The sequence below is a fragment of the Eptatretus burgeri genome, chromosome 10 (assembly GCF_056783735.1).
Source record: "Eptatretus burgeri isolate ZD-2024b chromosome 10, Ebu_testis_v1, whole genome shotgun sequence".
NCBI classification, from domain to species: domain Eukaryota; kingdom Metazoa; phylum Chordata; class Myxini; order Myxiniformes; family Myxinidae; genus Eptatretus; species Eptatretus burgeri.
Genome location: NC_140970.1, coordinates 103,126,252 through 103,140,207, shown reverse-complemented (window position 1 = coordinate 103,140,207; position 13,956 = coordinate 103,126,252). Strand labels below are relative to the sequence as shown.

Sequence of the window (13,956 nt, the reverse complement as noted above, 5' to 3'; positions counted from 1 at the left end):
AAAGAAGGAGGCCATTTGGATAGATCATGCCTGTGCTGTATCAACACCACAATAATTCAATCTGTAAGATTATCAACTACATTTCACTTGGTATATATACAGTATATATATATATATATATATATATATATATATATATATATATATATATATATATATATATATATATATATATATATATATATATATATATATATATATATATATATATATATATATATTCCTGCGTGGGGCGAGTGTGACAAAATTCTGACTCAACCCGGGACTCAAACCTAAGGACCTCATCACTAATGCGATGACTGCCCACTGTGCTATCGAGTCTTCGGGTTAACCACAGAGGTTAATATATTGTTACAGTTTCAGGGGACAGAGGCTCTCAGGGGGAGTTTCTTCCCTGACCTCTGAACCTGAAGCCGTCACCTACGGACAACTCAATGGCCAGACGGGTTGCTTAGCAGCAACGGATGCCAGTTTAAGCCACCAAACCAAGCAGTGTCCTCACTATTATTAATCACGTTACCTTACTGGTGGTTTGGTTACTTTCCAAGGGAACCGCGCTCTCGACTCTGCACCCTGTCTACTTATTATGTACGGCTGAGCAAAACCACGGGTGGGATTAGGTTATCAGTTTGAGCAAATCAGTGTGATACAATAATCCCATCTATCTAATACATACACACAATGTTAGAACAATGGAGGAAATGACAGCCAAGCAGGTGTGAAAGAAGCTTCCTGAACAGAGTAGCAAGCATTTATTCACAATCAAACAAAATAAGCACATATTTACAAGTCATACAAGATTCAAAGACACAGAAGAGCAGTAATTTATTCCCTTTGTACTGATGGTAGCCCCTTCTACAATCTTATTTACACTGATACACAAGACTGGTGCGCAATCACAATCATCCGGGAAAATTAGAGAGGAAGAGGAAGATAAAGGCAGAACGAGGCTTGGCTTTGGCCCCTGGCTCACGTCGTACAGAAAAGGTGGGCTTGTGTCAATCCCAATATGGAGGGAAGGAAAGGGTTGGAGGGAGGGAATAACTAGCGTGTCAATGCGACATTTACAAGAGGTGTTGTTACATGCAGTGTTGTCAATGCGATGTTACATCATGATTATGTGAGCTTAGAGGAAAGGTGCGAGATGCAAGTGAGTGCCCTTTTCAAGAAAACAACTTTGAGGTGTTTCGGGAAACCAAGGAAAGATTGCACAAGTCAGTATGGAGCTGTGCTGCACACCAAGGACCACGCAGAGTCTCCGTTCTCAGGCCTCACCTCGAGTTCACTTCACCCAGCGCAGGTCGTCCCGGACCCGGTGAAGCTCGCCCCTGCAGGCGATTCCTCAATGTAAACAGGCAAGCAGCTTCTTGAACAGGTCCCCAGTGTGCACAGCTGAACTGCGAACTGAGATGCACTTGGGGTCATATTCTTCCCAAGCCAGGCATGGCTTCAAGGTATCAGATTTCATGGAAGGTGGAGTTCCAGAGAGCAAAGGTCACCACGTGCTCTTTGACCCCACATGGGACATTCTCATTGGCTGCTGCTTTCTACAGTGTGACATCACACCTTGGTGGTGGCATGGTTCATTGGGGAGGTTGTGGTGGCTGACTGGCGACGGTGATGTTACAGGCTGGCGGCGTTGTTTGTAGATCATGGTGATGTTGCAAGCCAGTGGCGTTGTTTGTAGATCACGGTGATGTTACAGGCAGGTGGCATTCTTTGTAGATCACGGTGATGTTACAGGCCGGCGGCGTTCTTTGTAGATCATGGTGATGTTGCAGGCCGGTGGCGTTGTTTGTAGATCACGGTGATGTTGCAGGCCAGTGGGGTTGTTTGTAGATCACGGTGAAGTTGCAGGCCGGTGGCGTTGTTTGTAGATCATGGTGATGTTGCAGGCCAGTGGCGTTGTTTGTAGATCACGGTGAAGTTGCAGGCCAGTGGCTTTGTTGGTAGATCACGGTGAAGTTGCAGGTCGGCGGCGTTGTTTGTAGATCACGGTGATGTTACAGGCTGGTGGCGTTGTTTGTAGATCATGGTGAAGTTGCAGGCTGGTGGCGTTGTTTGTAGATCACGGTGATGTTGTAGGTCGGCAGAGTTGTTTGTAGATCACGGTGATGTTGCAGGCTGGTGGCGTTGTTTGTAGATCATGGTGAAGTTGCAGGCTGGTGGCGTTGTTTGTAGATCACGCTGATGTTGTAGGTCGGCAGAGTTGTTTGTAGATCACGGTGAAGTTGCAGGCTGGCAGCGTTGTTTGTAGATCACGGTGATGTTGCAGGCTGGTGGAGTTGTTTGTAGATCACGGTGAAGTTGCAGGCTGGCAGTGTTGTTTGTAGATCACGGTGATGTTGCAGGCTGGTGGAGTTGTTTGTAGATCACGGTGAAGTTGCAGGCTGGCAGTGTTGTTTGTAGATCATGGTGATATTGCAGGCTGGCGGCGTTGTTTGTAGATCACAGTGAAGTTGCAGGCTGGCAGTGTTGTTTGTAGATCACGGTGATATTGCAGGCTGGTGGAGTTGTTTGTAGATCACGGTGATGTTGCAGGCTGGTGGAGTTGTTTGTAGATCACGGTGAAGTTGCAGGCTGGCAGTGTTGTTTGTAGATCACGGTGATGTTGCAGGCTGGTGGAGTTGTTTGTAGATCACGGTGAAGTTGCAGGCTGGCAGTGTTGTTTGTAGATCACGGTGATGTTGCAGGCTGGTGGAGTTGTTTGTAGATCACAGTGAAGTTGCAGGCTGGCAGTGTTGTTTGTAGATCTTGATGATGGTGCAGGCTGGCGGCGTTGTTTGTAGATCATGGTGGTGATGATGAAGGCTCATGGTGTTGTTCACCATTTCCTGCCCCCCCTCCCCATTCCTCCCCACATGCATTGTTTGTCCAAGTCTTCCTGCATTTTGTCCTTAGTCAGCTGTTGATGTTTTCCCCCTCTCTTGCTGTACTGTTCCTTTTGTTCTGTTGCATCCTGATCTGTTCAGTGTGCTGGCTTTTCCACGAGCCATGAGTCTATAGAAATAAAATAAAAATCCACAAGGACAAAGCCAAGTTTGTTGGAATATGCGAAGCTTGCCAATAAAACCAGACTCGACAGCTGAAAGAACCACATGAGCCTCATGAAAAACCAATCACCCCTTGGATGAAGTTGGGAACTCACCTGTTTTAATTGAATAGTGAAGACATCCTCATCATTGTGGACTACCACTCCAAATATCTGGTCGTTCACAAGTAAACGAGCACCACCAGCGAATCAGTCACATAAGTCACAGCATCAACATTTGGTCTTGTCGGAGCTCCTGTGGAGATCGGATCCAACAATGCTCCCCAATTCATTGTGAAAGCATACGACAGCACGTATGCCAATTGGTCTTAAGCACACAACTTCTTCACCATGATATCCTCGCTCCAATGGATTAGCGGAATGAATAGTCCAGATGGTCAAATTGGTGTTGAGGAGAGATGCCACTAGTCAGGTCAAGATGTCAACAAAGTTATGCTCAATTTGCAAGCTTCACCCATCAACACAAACCGACCTGCACCAGCCAGAATTACTTCAATAGGCCAGTCCGCATTACCCATTGTCCGCAAACAATGCATCTGATACACTGCAAAGACCTGAAGAAAGTTTCAGACAACTAGAGGAAAGGGGAGACAATATGAAGCATACCCATAACGAACATGCTGGTCCAAATCTTCCACCTTTGCATGTTGGACAGAAAGTCAGAATTCTTGATCACTCAAACAATTGTCTGCCCAGAGCAAGCACTCCCATTGCATCCAATGCAAAAGCCAGCACTGCACAGCCTAGGACCTAAGTGTATCGTGTATAGGACCTTGGACCGAGGACCTCCCCACCCCCGCAATTCGATGTGTAGATAAATCAATTGCAACAAGTATCATATCATTTCACAGACCGCTCCTTGCAATGGCTTCTCTGGATCAAGTATCTGGAGGGTCAAACTGCAAGGTGGATGGAGAAATTGCAGCAGAACGATTTTAGGGTGTAACATTGTCCTGGTAAAGACATGGCAGTGCTGACACACTCACCCGAAAATTTGTCTGGGCGACGATTCGAAATTCTGTGCGCGACAGGAAAACAAAGCAAATTCGGAAGATAACCTGCATGAAGTCTGTGCCCATGCATCCACAATTGTAAAAACAACTTTTACACGAACCATTGTTTCACACACGATGTTCTGGTCCTGAATTGCCTCCTGAATGCTCTTCTACCTACACCTTCTCCACAATATTTGGATCATTTTAAGAGATCGATCACGGCACTCACCCTCATGAGTGAATTACAAACTGGGTTAAAATGAAATCCTGGACTACATCTAGAAACTCCTCATCTGCTCTGCCCTCTCCCTGCACCCAATCTCTTCCTGGCAAATGAAAATCCACCGTCTTCTCTTCTCACTCTCACCTGCCTGTCTGAATTCTTCACGAATCTTTCCATCCTGCTTTTCCCTCACACCAAGAGCCATATAAAAGCATCCTATACCTTGGTATTCTCACCATCTCAAAGCTCTGTTGACTTCTCTTAGTCTTCCACAAAATTTTTATCAACATATAATCCTCTTCATTTATTCCCTCCTTCATGACCCCTGTTTCTCTCAACAAAATTATTTTGTTGTGGTTCTTTACCCAAATTGCTATGCCTCTATTTTATCTTTCCCATCATTCCTGAACATGTTGGCATGTCGATAGGTTTTGGACCAACGTCTCCCATCACGAGTCTCTTTTGACACTCGCGAATGACCAAAACATGAACTCACACTGGGTTCAGAATTTACAAGTTACGATCCCCCAACGATCACTCAAATATAAACACTAAATTTTGCGGTTGCCCACACGCAAGAAAGGCAGGAAGATATGTTTCTTATAATAAATGGATCATTTAAAAAAGAAGACTGAAGATGAGGAAGGACAAGACTATAAATACGCAGAACGGATCTGGCAGTCAACACGTACAAATAGGAAAGAAAGGGGAAGCATACAAACTTGTACACAAATAAACTATGCCCCAAGCTATAGTGCCAAAATACTGGATTTGGTGTTGGGCGCACCATGATGGTGTCATCGTGCAGACGGGTATGTTACAGAGCCGGAAGTGAGAGGGGCGACCGCAGGAAGACAGCGTCCACAATTCCTGCTGTAGTCTGCTCCAGAGTGCCAAGGATACCAGTGGATGAAGAACAGGGCTGTTCGATCTCCAACTGGTCCTTCTTGGGGAGTGACGAAGCAGAGAGAGGTGAAATGTCATCTCCAACTCGTGCACATGCATATACATGGCTTTCAAGCCCTTCGGGACTGACTTTCCAGCACGCGGCTGGTCCAGGAATTGGCTGCCCACTTCCATCTTTCAGGACATCCCGCCCTGCGGTGTCGCCCCTCGTTGAAGTGTTCCACCCACAACCAGGGCCCTCTGCAGCTTATTGCACTGTTATGGCTTGCAGTTCTCTGGGCCAAACAGCCCTGATGTCCATAATAAGTGTGATGATTCCCTTGGTGCCCACAGTTCCTCCACCTGGCCTCACCTGCACATAATACAACCTCACCCTATTCTGCTCAAAGGTTTACAACCACCGCCTCCTCGGTGCACGTTTTACTTTATAACTTACCTTTGTCGAATGTTAATACAGAAGTAAATCTAACCTACTCAGGAACACAGACCAAACTATTCTAAACACAATCTATCGATGGTTTCCCCCTACCACAAAATATTTTAGCCTCATAGTCATGTCCTCCAATTTCTGTCATTTAACCATCTCCAACCATTTACTGTAACTATATTGTTGTGGAAATGTCCCAAATAGTTATTTCTTTAGCATAAGTGTAACATAATTAATTTTGATGTTAGATATGTGTCGCAATAATGTGTCAATAGATGTTCGCTTTCCCTACCACCCTGAATTGTTTCTGGCCACCACCAAACCTTTGGTTATGTTTTATAAACATTCGATTAGTACAACAGAATTTAAATATGCATTTCCATAAAATAGACATGATCAAAGCTTTTCGACTTGCACTCCTCAGGATGAAACCGCAAGCTGATGAAAAAGAAACACCAAACTCTCGTTTATAAAGTTACAATGTAATGTCTTACGTGCAATGGAGGCCACATTCATCAGGTCAACCAATCCCATTCTTTGTAGACAGAAATAATTTGTCTGAACTTTATATCTATTTTAACTATGATGGCTTGACCGTGTGACTGCCAACTGTACCACAGTCAACTTTGAGTCATCATGAAAACCACCCCACCCCCCCCAACTCCAACTTGCCCTCAGCTAATTTGCATTATGTCTCTGCCGATACTTTGGTGATTCATCTCTGCCTAATCATTATTCATGATGGTTCACTTAAACCTACTCATTATTCATGATGGTTCACTTAAACCTACTCATTATTCATGATGGTTCACTTAAACCTACTCATTATTCATGATGGTTCACTTAAACCTACTCATTATTCATGATGGTTCACTTAAACCTACTTATTATTCATGATGGTTCACTTAAACCTACTCATTATTCATGATGGTTCACTTAAACCTACTCATTATTCATGATGGTTCACTTAAACCTACTCATTATTCATGATGGTTCACTTAAACCTACTTATTATTCATGATGGTTCACTTAAACCTACTCATTATTCATGATGGTTAACTTAAACCTACTCATTATTCATGATGGTTCACTTAAACCTACTCATTATTCATGATGGTTCACTTTTACTCATAAACTCTATTCCTTTTTCTATTCTTGGAAGAATACCAGAAAACATCACCTCTCAACCTTTTGCTTTCATTCAGATGCCCTATAACCACCAGATATATATTTTTAAAATTTCCGAGTAAACTTTCCCTACATCATTTACTCCTATGTGTAGCACAATCATTATCTTCCTACCATGACCCCACAAAGTCATTTAACCTTCCTTTGCTTATTAAACCATTTTGTTTATTACAACGACAACAAACGAAACAAGTCTGGAGACAGCGATAGTTCACGAGCAATGTACACGGTTCGCATTTTTTTTATTTTTTGACCTTCGAGGGGACGCCACGGGCAAACTGGCGGGAATCGGGAAAAACGTAAATGATGAAAGTTGTAGTACTCGAAGAGCACTACTTGCATACAAACTTTCATTCGAAACAGTTGAAAATCCTAGGAGCTCGATGCCCGGTTTATTGATATTTTTTGACATTTTCTAAGTTCGTGACCTTGTGACCTTGACCATGGGACGAAAATGAAAAATCGAGCTCCGTGGGGCTATGCAGGTGCCATTGGGCTAACCAAATACCGAAACCCCTGCCAGATTCGACAAACCCCCTCGGAGAAGATGTAACTTGAAACCGGCTACCCCCTAAAAACACGTGTTTTTTGGGCGTGGCTCCGCCCATAATGGGCGCAGCACGTCCATTCTCCGGAAAACACAACTGGATCATGATACAAACCTCCCAGCCAAATTTTTATCAAGATCCGATCAAAACCCACGGAGCTATGCTCGGGACAGACAGACAGACAGACGGACAGACACACACCCATAATGAATATAGTGGTCACTTACTGACTCGTGAACCAACATGGTCGATTGGTAGAAACGATGTGGCTGTGATGCAAACACCAAAACCTGTTCTTGAATATTTAAAAATACTTTCACACAAGTCCAGACGATTTAACATCCCTTCTAAAGGCGTGTTCTGCATTGCGAAATGGCAGCTCCAATAGGGATAAATCCTAGTTGGCAAAGTTGAACCAGACATGCTCCCAAATGAAATGTTCTGCCACTTATGAAGACTTCCACAAACATGTTATACGTGTACTTTACACAATTGATCTTTTTTATTTTTACACAAAAATCACAATAGTGTATTCATTTGAGCCTACCTCCAATAATGTAAGTGCCAGCAGCACTCAGAGCCAAGTTGCGGGTGTACCCTTGATGACTGTGGAAAAATCGAGTAGATGTTGCACTGAGCGCACCACATACAGAGCCCAAGAGTTTCAGAAAGATTGCTATGAACATGAATGCACGGCATGCTTGGACATAGTCTGCAAGAAAGGAAGTTTATCAGGTTGTAGAAGGAGACAATAGACCTACTGCATGGAAATGTTATTCCTTAAATGCCTTAAGGCTTGGTGTTGTTCCTTGGAATTTTGGTGAAGTGCTTTCCTACCTCCTACCAAAAGTCATCGTACACACCTTTCCAGTTGTGAGAATTGCCAAACATCCATTTAATCTGCTGGGAATATGATCAGCAGACAGGATAACAAGTCAAGGGTCACTCTCATTGCTGTTTAGGAGCATCATGTCTCAGATGGAGTCAACAGGGCTCCAATCAGGAATTATGATTGACAATCGGATATCTCATTTCCCTGCAACACTCACCTTGGGTTGAAAACTGTCCTGCCTCGACTCAGATTCTCCTGCAGTCCGCACATGATTATTTATCGAGCTGAAAGGAAAGCTCATGTTTCCAGTTGGCTGTTGTTTTAGATGGTTGTGGGTGGCTCCTTATAAGCAACCCCTGAATGAAAACTGACAGAATGGAAAACCCATTTGGCCTCGCAAGTTGAGTTTGTGGTCTCGGGTGCACTGCTAGGCCTGAGAGAAATGCTACCTCCATGAGCGATTTCAAACCTTTAACGTGCCTCATCTCCTCATGATAAGCTCGAATCTCATCTTAACCTTAGTTGGTTATGATCTACCCATCGTGTCAAAAATCTATCCATTGTGGATAGATCGTCTTCAGATTCCAAATAATCGAGGAGAGGCAGATGTGAAGCTAGGGTGACAGCCCATAGCAGAGAGTACTCCACTGAGCGATGGACAAAGGCCTTGTAGTCTGTGAGTGAGTTGCACTGATTTTTTTTTTTCCAAGGAAATTATTGGATCAACAGAGGATGCTCAGTTTGTGGCTGTATTTGGAGGCCAACTTTGCTATGTGGGTCACCCAGTAAATTTTCACTTCACTATGTGGTTGGTCCTGGAGAGGCTATGGCTGATGACGAGGCCGCAAGGTTTACGAAACTGAACCTTTTCCAGTAGATGTGGGTTCGTTTGGCGATCATTTCTGAGTGATGGGGTAAGGCTGACATTTTCTAGGATTGAAGGGCATGTTCCATTTATTGGACCTAATAAGTCTAATCATCATTTCCAGATCAGGAGAGACAGAGACAGAGAGATGACAAATGTGGAGTTATCTACAAAAATAAGAGAGGATTTTCCCGAGTATCAGAGGTCATTAATATCGATGCGGAACAAGTCTGGGCCCAAAACACTGCCTTGTGGAACTCCAGTCACCACTGTGAAAGGGGAGGAGAGGGTTCTATTGATGGAAACACGTTGACCCCGTGATTGGAGGAAGTCAGAAATCTAGGAATTGATGCCACAGGCAGAGAGCTTGGAAAGCAAAGTAGGATGCCAGACTGTTTCAAATGCCCAATATATGCCAAGGGGAGGCAGTTCTAACCTCTTGTTTGAGATTGAGGGCCTCAAACCATTACTGAGGGAAGAGCAATGTCTTCTTTCATGTTTGAAAACAAGAAAGAAGACATTGCTTGATGCTTCCAGTTTGGGATTTTCTGCACGTGCTGGTGAAAATCTGAGTTCTCTGTTTCCACCTCACTAAAGATCAGTTTTACAAACTGGATTTGTTGTGTTTTTATGTTATTTTGTCTCATCTAGGTGTTCCTGTTGTATCCTATGCTATATTTCATGTTGATTCGTTTGTTGTTTGTACTATTCGTTTTGTCAGTTTCATATTGTTCAAGGCCTGATGAGGCCTATCCTTGGATAGAAAGTATGACAATTATGTCTCCGTGTTCCTCATTTTGTTTCCTTCTACCCCCTCAACATTATCCTATTTACTTTCCTCGCTTCAAAAAAAAATCAAAACAAGCAAACAAACTTTACTTGACATTCCATAAGGATTCTCATTTCTACTTGAATCGTCTGCTTCTGGTTCTACATTTCCACTCTGCCCCTCTTTTTTCAATATCTCTGAACTGAATTTACGTTAAATATAAACACTTCTTCCGCCTTTAAAAGCATTTGAAATCATTTTTAAAATGCATTTCAACTCTTGTATCTCCTTCAGAAATGTGAGGTGTTTTCTTTCTACACCACGACGATATGTGTCTTCTCCTTCACAAGGATTATTTTTCAGAGGTGTTTGTCCGCTTGGCACTTGGTCCACCAACCACCCCACCCACACATACAGCACAGCATTTCTCCGTGCGTTCAACCAGGAATCTTATCTCCCATCCCATGATCTTTATCCCCATTTATCAAAGGTGGGAATCTGGAATCCAAATAAGCATCTACCCCAACCCCCACTCACTCAAAGCTTCATGACCCTATCAAACCTTCGCCTGAACCCCACACACTCAAAACTCCCCCCCCCCGCACCACACCCACACCACAAAGCCTCTACCCCCCCCCCCACTGCTGCATCCTCCCAACGCCTTCTCCCCCTATATCTAATGGTGTGGACCTCAAACATCCGAAGTCTCCACTCTAACCTGACAGATGTTTCAATCCAGGCCACTGCCGATAAACCAGACATCTGTTTAACAGAATCCTTCCTCCCACAGGACGTCCCCGACTCCTTCGTCGCTCTCCCTGGTTATCGTCTCCTCTGATTTGATAGGCCTGTACCACGCCACAGCGGTGTAGTTGCACTTTACATCAATTACTCAATTTCGCACTGGCCCTATGTACTGATCTTACACCTCCAATTCCTCAGGAGTACCTCGGCTGTGATTTCCCCTCCACTCCCACCTCTTGTTAGTCTGTGTTACAGTGGCGACTCCATTTACATCTCTCTCTGACAACATGGACATACTTTTAACCACTCATCCCAACTCTCACCTCCACATATGTGGCAATTAAAATACTCACCATGCAAATTGGCAGGGTGTTGATACCTCTCTCACCGACCACAGCACTTCAGCAAAGGATTTCTGTGACTCGATGGGACCGACTCAATCAGTGAACTTTCCAACCAGGTTTTCTCCCAATGGCAAATCTTCCCTTCTGCACTTGGTGATGACCAATTTTCCCACAAATGTGTCTTGCTCTTTCTCTGCTCCAACTGGTTCATCTGATCATGTGCTTGTGAAGGTCAACATCTCTCTGGCTATTCTCAAAGAGCCGCCTCAATGCCGGTGAGTCTGGCAGTTCACTCAAGCAGATTGGCAGGGACTGCAAGCAGTCATTTCTCTTCAGGACTGGTCTCCAATATCTCCTGCTCCTGATGTTAACTCAGACTGGGAATTCTTCCACAGAAACCTGCTCTATCTCTCTACCTCTCATGTACAGATTAACCCAATCTTGTCTTCAATTATCCTACACTTCTTCCCATCCATGGTACACTGAATCCTGTGGTGAGACAGTTGCTCTGAAAGAACTTGCCTTCTCTTCTTGGAAGGCAAATCCAACCGAAGGCAATATCAAAGTCCGCAACAAGTGTGTCTCCATTTTGCTTCTAATTACAGTACGGTGCAAGCAGTGCCTGGTGTTGGCTTAAATGGTTAGGGTGGTGCGCTTGGGATCCTAGGGTCCCGAGTTCAAATCCTGCTTTGCTGTTGAATTAATACCAGGTGGGGTTGACTCAGCCTGTCATCCTTCCGAGGTCGGCAAAATGAGTACCAGCTTGCTGGGATGATTGAGCCATTCGAATATCCTGCGTCGGAGTGGTGACCTGTCCAAGATTGTGCCCAATAGCTCAGGAGACTGCTCAGATAGCAACAATGCTCTGCACAGAGTGTGGTCCCAATAGAATGGAATACAAGTAGTCATGAAATCCATCGTTGCCTCTAATGTCTTCTTTCTTATTTTCAAACAACCTGATCTCCAACCATCATTTTGGATTCTGTATCAGGGATGTTTTTTTTAATACACGAAGTTGAGGCTTGTGAAATTGTGAGTACAAGTGCACAACATCTGTTCAACCTCAAGAATGAACTTTCAGACTTATCCAATTCCTCTAAAACCTGTTGGCGCTTTCTTAAGCGTGTCTGATGCATTGTCCTCTTCCATCTCTTCAAATGGCATCACAGCCAACTCTGCTCATAAGAAGGCTGAATGCATCAGTTTTGTGTTTGCTTCAAAATCTTGTGTTCCCAACCCCTCGCTCTCTGTGCCCATCCTACCTAGTCGCACCCAACTGCTCCTGGACTCGATGTCTTTTGCATCAACTCTCGACTCTGACTCTGCGACTGGAGCCGGATGGCATCAGCTCGTGTATCCTAAAATCAGGCTCTGCTCCTCTTGCACTTTCTCTCTCTGCCCTTTCTCCCTAGGTCATCTTCCATCTGCTTGGAAATCAGCCATCACCAATGCATTACGTAACTAGAAGGACACTCAGTAGAGCGCATACTTCCGCCACGTAATGCCTGATCCACGAGAACATATCAGGCCCATTACATTTTTGAAATATCATGCTATACAATATTATATAGTTTTCGGCCCTATCTCTCAATGGTGAAGGATCACTTTAAACATTATCAGATCCAGATCTGGATTCGGATCTTCACAAAAATCGAATTAATTCTTCCTTGTCACACACCCAACATGTCCACCAAGTTTTGTCCGAATCCATCCACAACTGTTTGAGATATCGTGCTATATATCATTTTTTGGCCCTATCTCTCAATGATGAAGAATCACTTAAAAAAATTTGTAGTAGTATCCGTCTTGTATTATTTGTAGTAGTATCTACAAAACTACAAAAAAAACTACATCTACAAAACTACAAAAAAATCTTCAAAAACTACAAAACTACAAAAAAATCTTCAAAAACTACAAAACTACAAAAAATTTGTAGTAGTATCCGTCTTGTATTATTTGTAGTAGTATCTACAAAACTACAAAAAAATTGTAGTAGTATCCAAAAAATTTGTAGTAATTTGACATCTCTGGATAGTCACAAAAATGTAATCAGTTCATCCTTGTCACACACCAACCTGTCCACAAAATTTCATCTGGATCCATCCACAACTGTTTGAGATATCCTGCACACAAACAAACAAACAGACAAAGGGGTGAAACCATAACCTCCTTCACCTTCGTTGGCAGAGGTAAAAAGGTGCAAAAACTGATCACCTCAACTACAGACCTATCAGCTTGCTTCCAATCTTCAGCAAGGTCAAGGAATCTATCATCACAGTTTATATGAAAACCTTTCTTTTCTGCAACAGCCTCATCTCAGATCATCAACTTGGATCCAGACCAGGTCATTCCACCTTGGACATGTTGCTTTTACTCACCAACACTGAATGGAGGCCCTCAATTTTAGACATGAGATCAGGGTTGTCTCTCTGGACATATCTCGTGCTTTTGATACAGACTGGCATCCTGCCTTGCTCTCCAATTTTTTTGGCCTTAGCATCAAAAACCAACTCCACACAAAGCTTACAGACTTCCTCTACTCTCATAGCCAACATGTGGCACTCAACAGAATCCTTTCATCTCCTCTCCCTGTCAAGGCTGGAGTGCCCCAAGGCAGTGTTCTGGGCCCAGTCCTTTTCCTGATCTTCATCAATGATCCCTCTGCCTCTGAAAAATCCACTTTATCGATTTCCTGATGACTCCATCCTCTGCCGTGACATACCTTATCCTTCACACAGGCAGGCTGCAGCCTCTTCCCTCTTTTCAGACCTTGACAAAATCACAAGCTGGTCATACGTTTGGAATATGTCTTTCAATCCTGACAAATCTCACTCTCAAAATCTCTCTCCAAAAGGACCGTCTGGCAAACCCTCCTATCTACTTTCTTTGAAATCATCTTGAGGAGATTTAGTCATTCAAACTCCTGGGTCTCGCTCTCAGCCAGGATATTTCTTGGGCAAACTACATTTCAAAGTTGGCCTCCAAAGCCAGCCGCCGACTGGGAATCCTGCATCGTACAAAATCCTTCCTTGGCACACCTGAACCCCCATTCACCTGCAAGGC

The 13,956-nt window shown here is 43.8% G+C and overlaps 1 protein-coding gene across 2 annotated transcripts in view; it reads right to left on the bottom strand.

Moving 5' to 3' along the window:
- The window catches only part of LOC147019332 (claudin-15-like), a 70,024-nt gene that overhangs the window by 17,498 nt on the left and 38,570 nt on the right, over positions 1 to 13,956 (bottom strand). Inside the window, exon 4 of one of the 2 annotated variants that reach the window (XM_085899754.1) lies at positions 7,887 to 7,945. In XM_085899754.1, the coding sequence (XP_085755880.1) occupies positions 7,887 to 7,945 (59 nt within the window). Of the gene's footprint in view, positions 1 to 7,886; positions 8,052 to 13,956 lie in introns of both variants that reach the window. The other variant, XM_085899755.1, reaches the window with a different exon arrangement.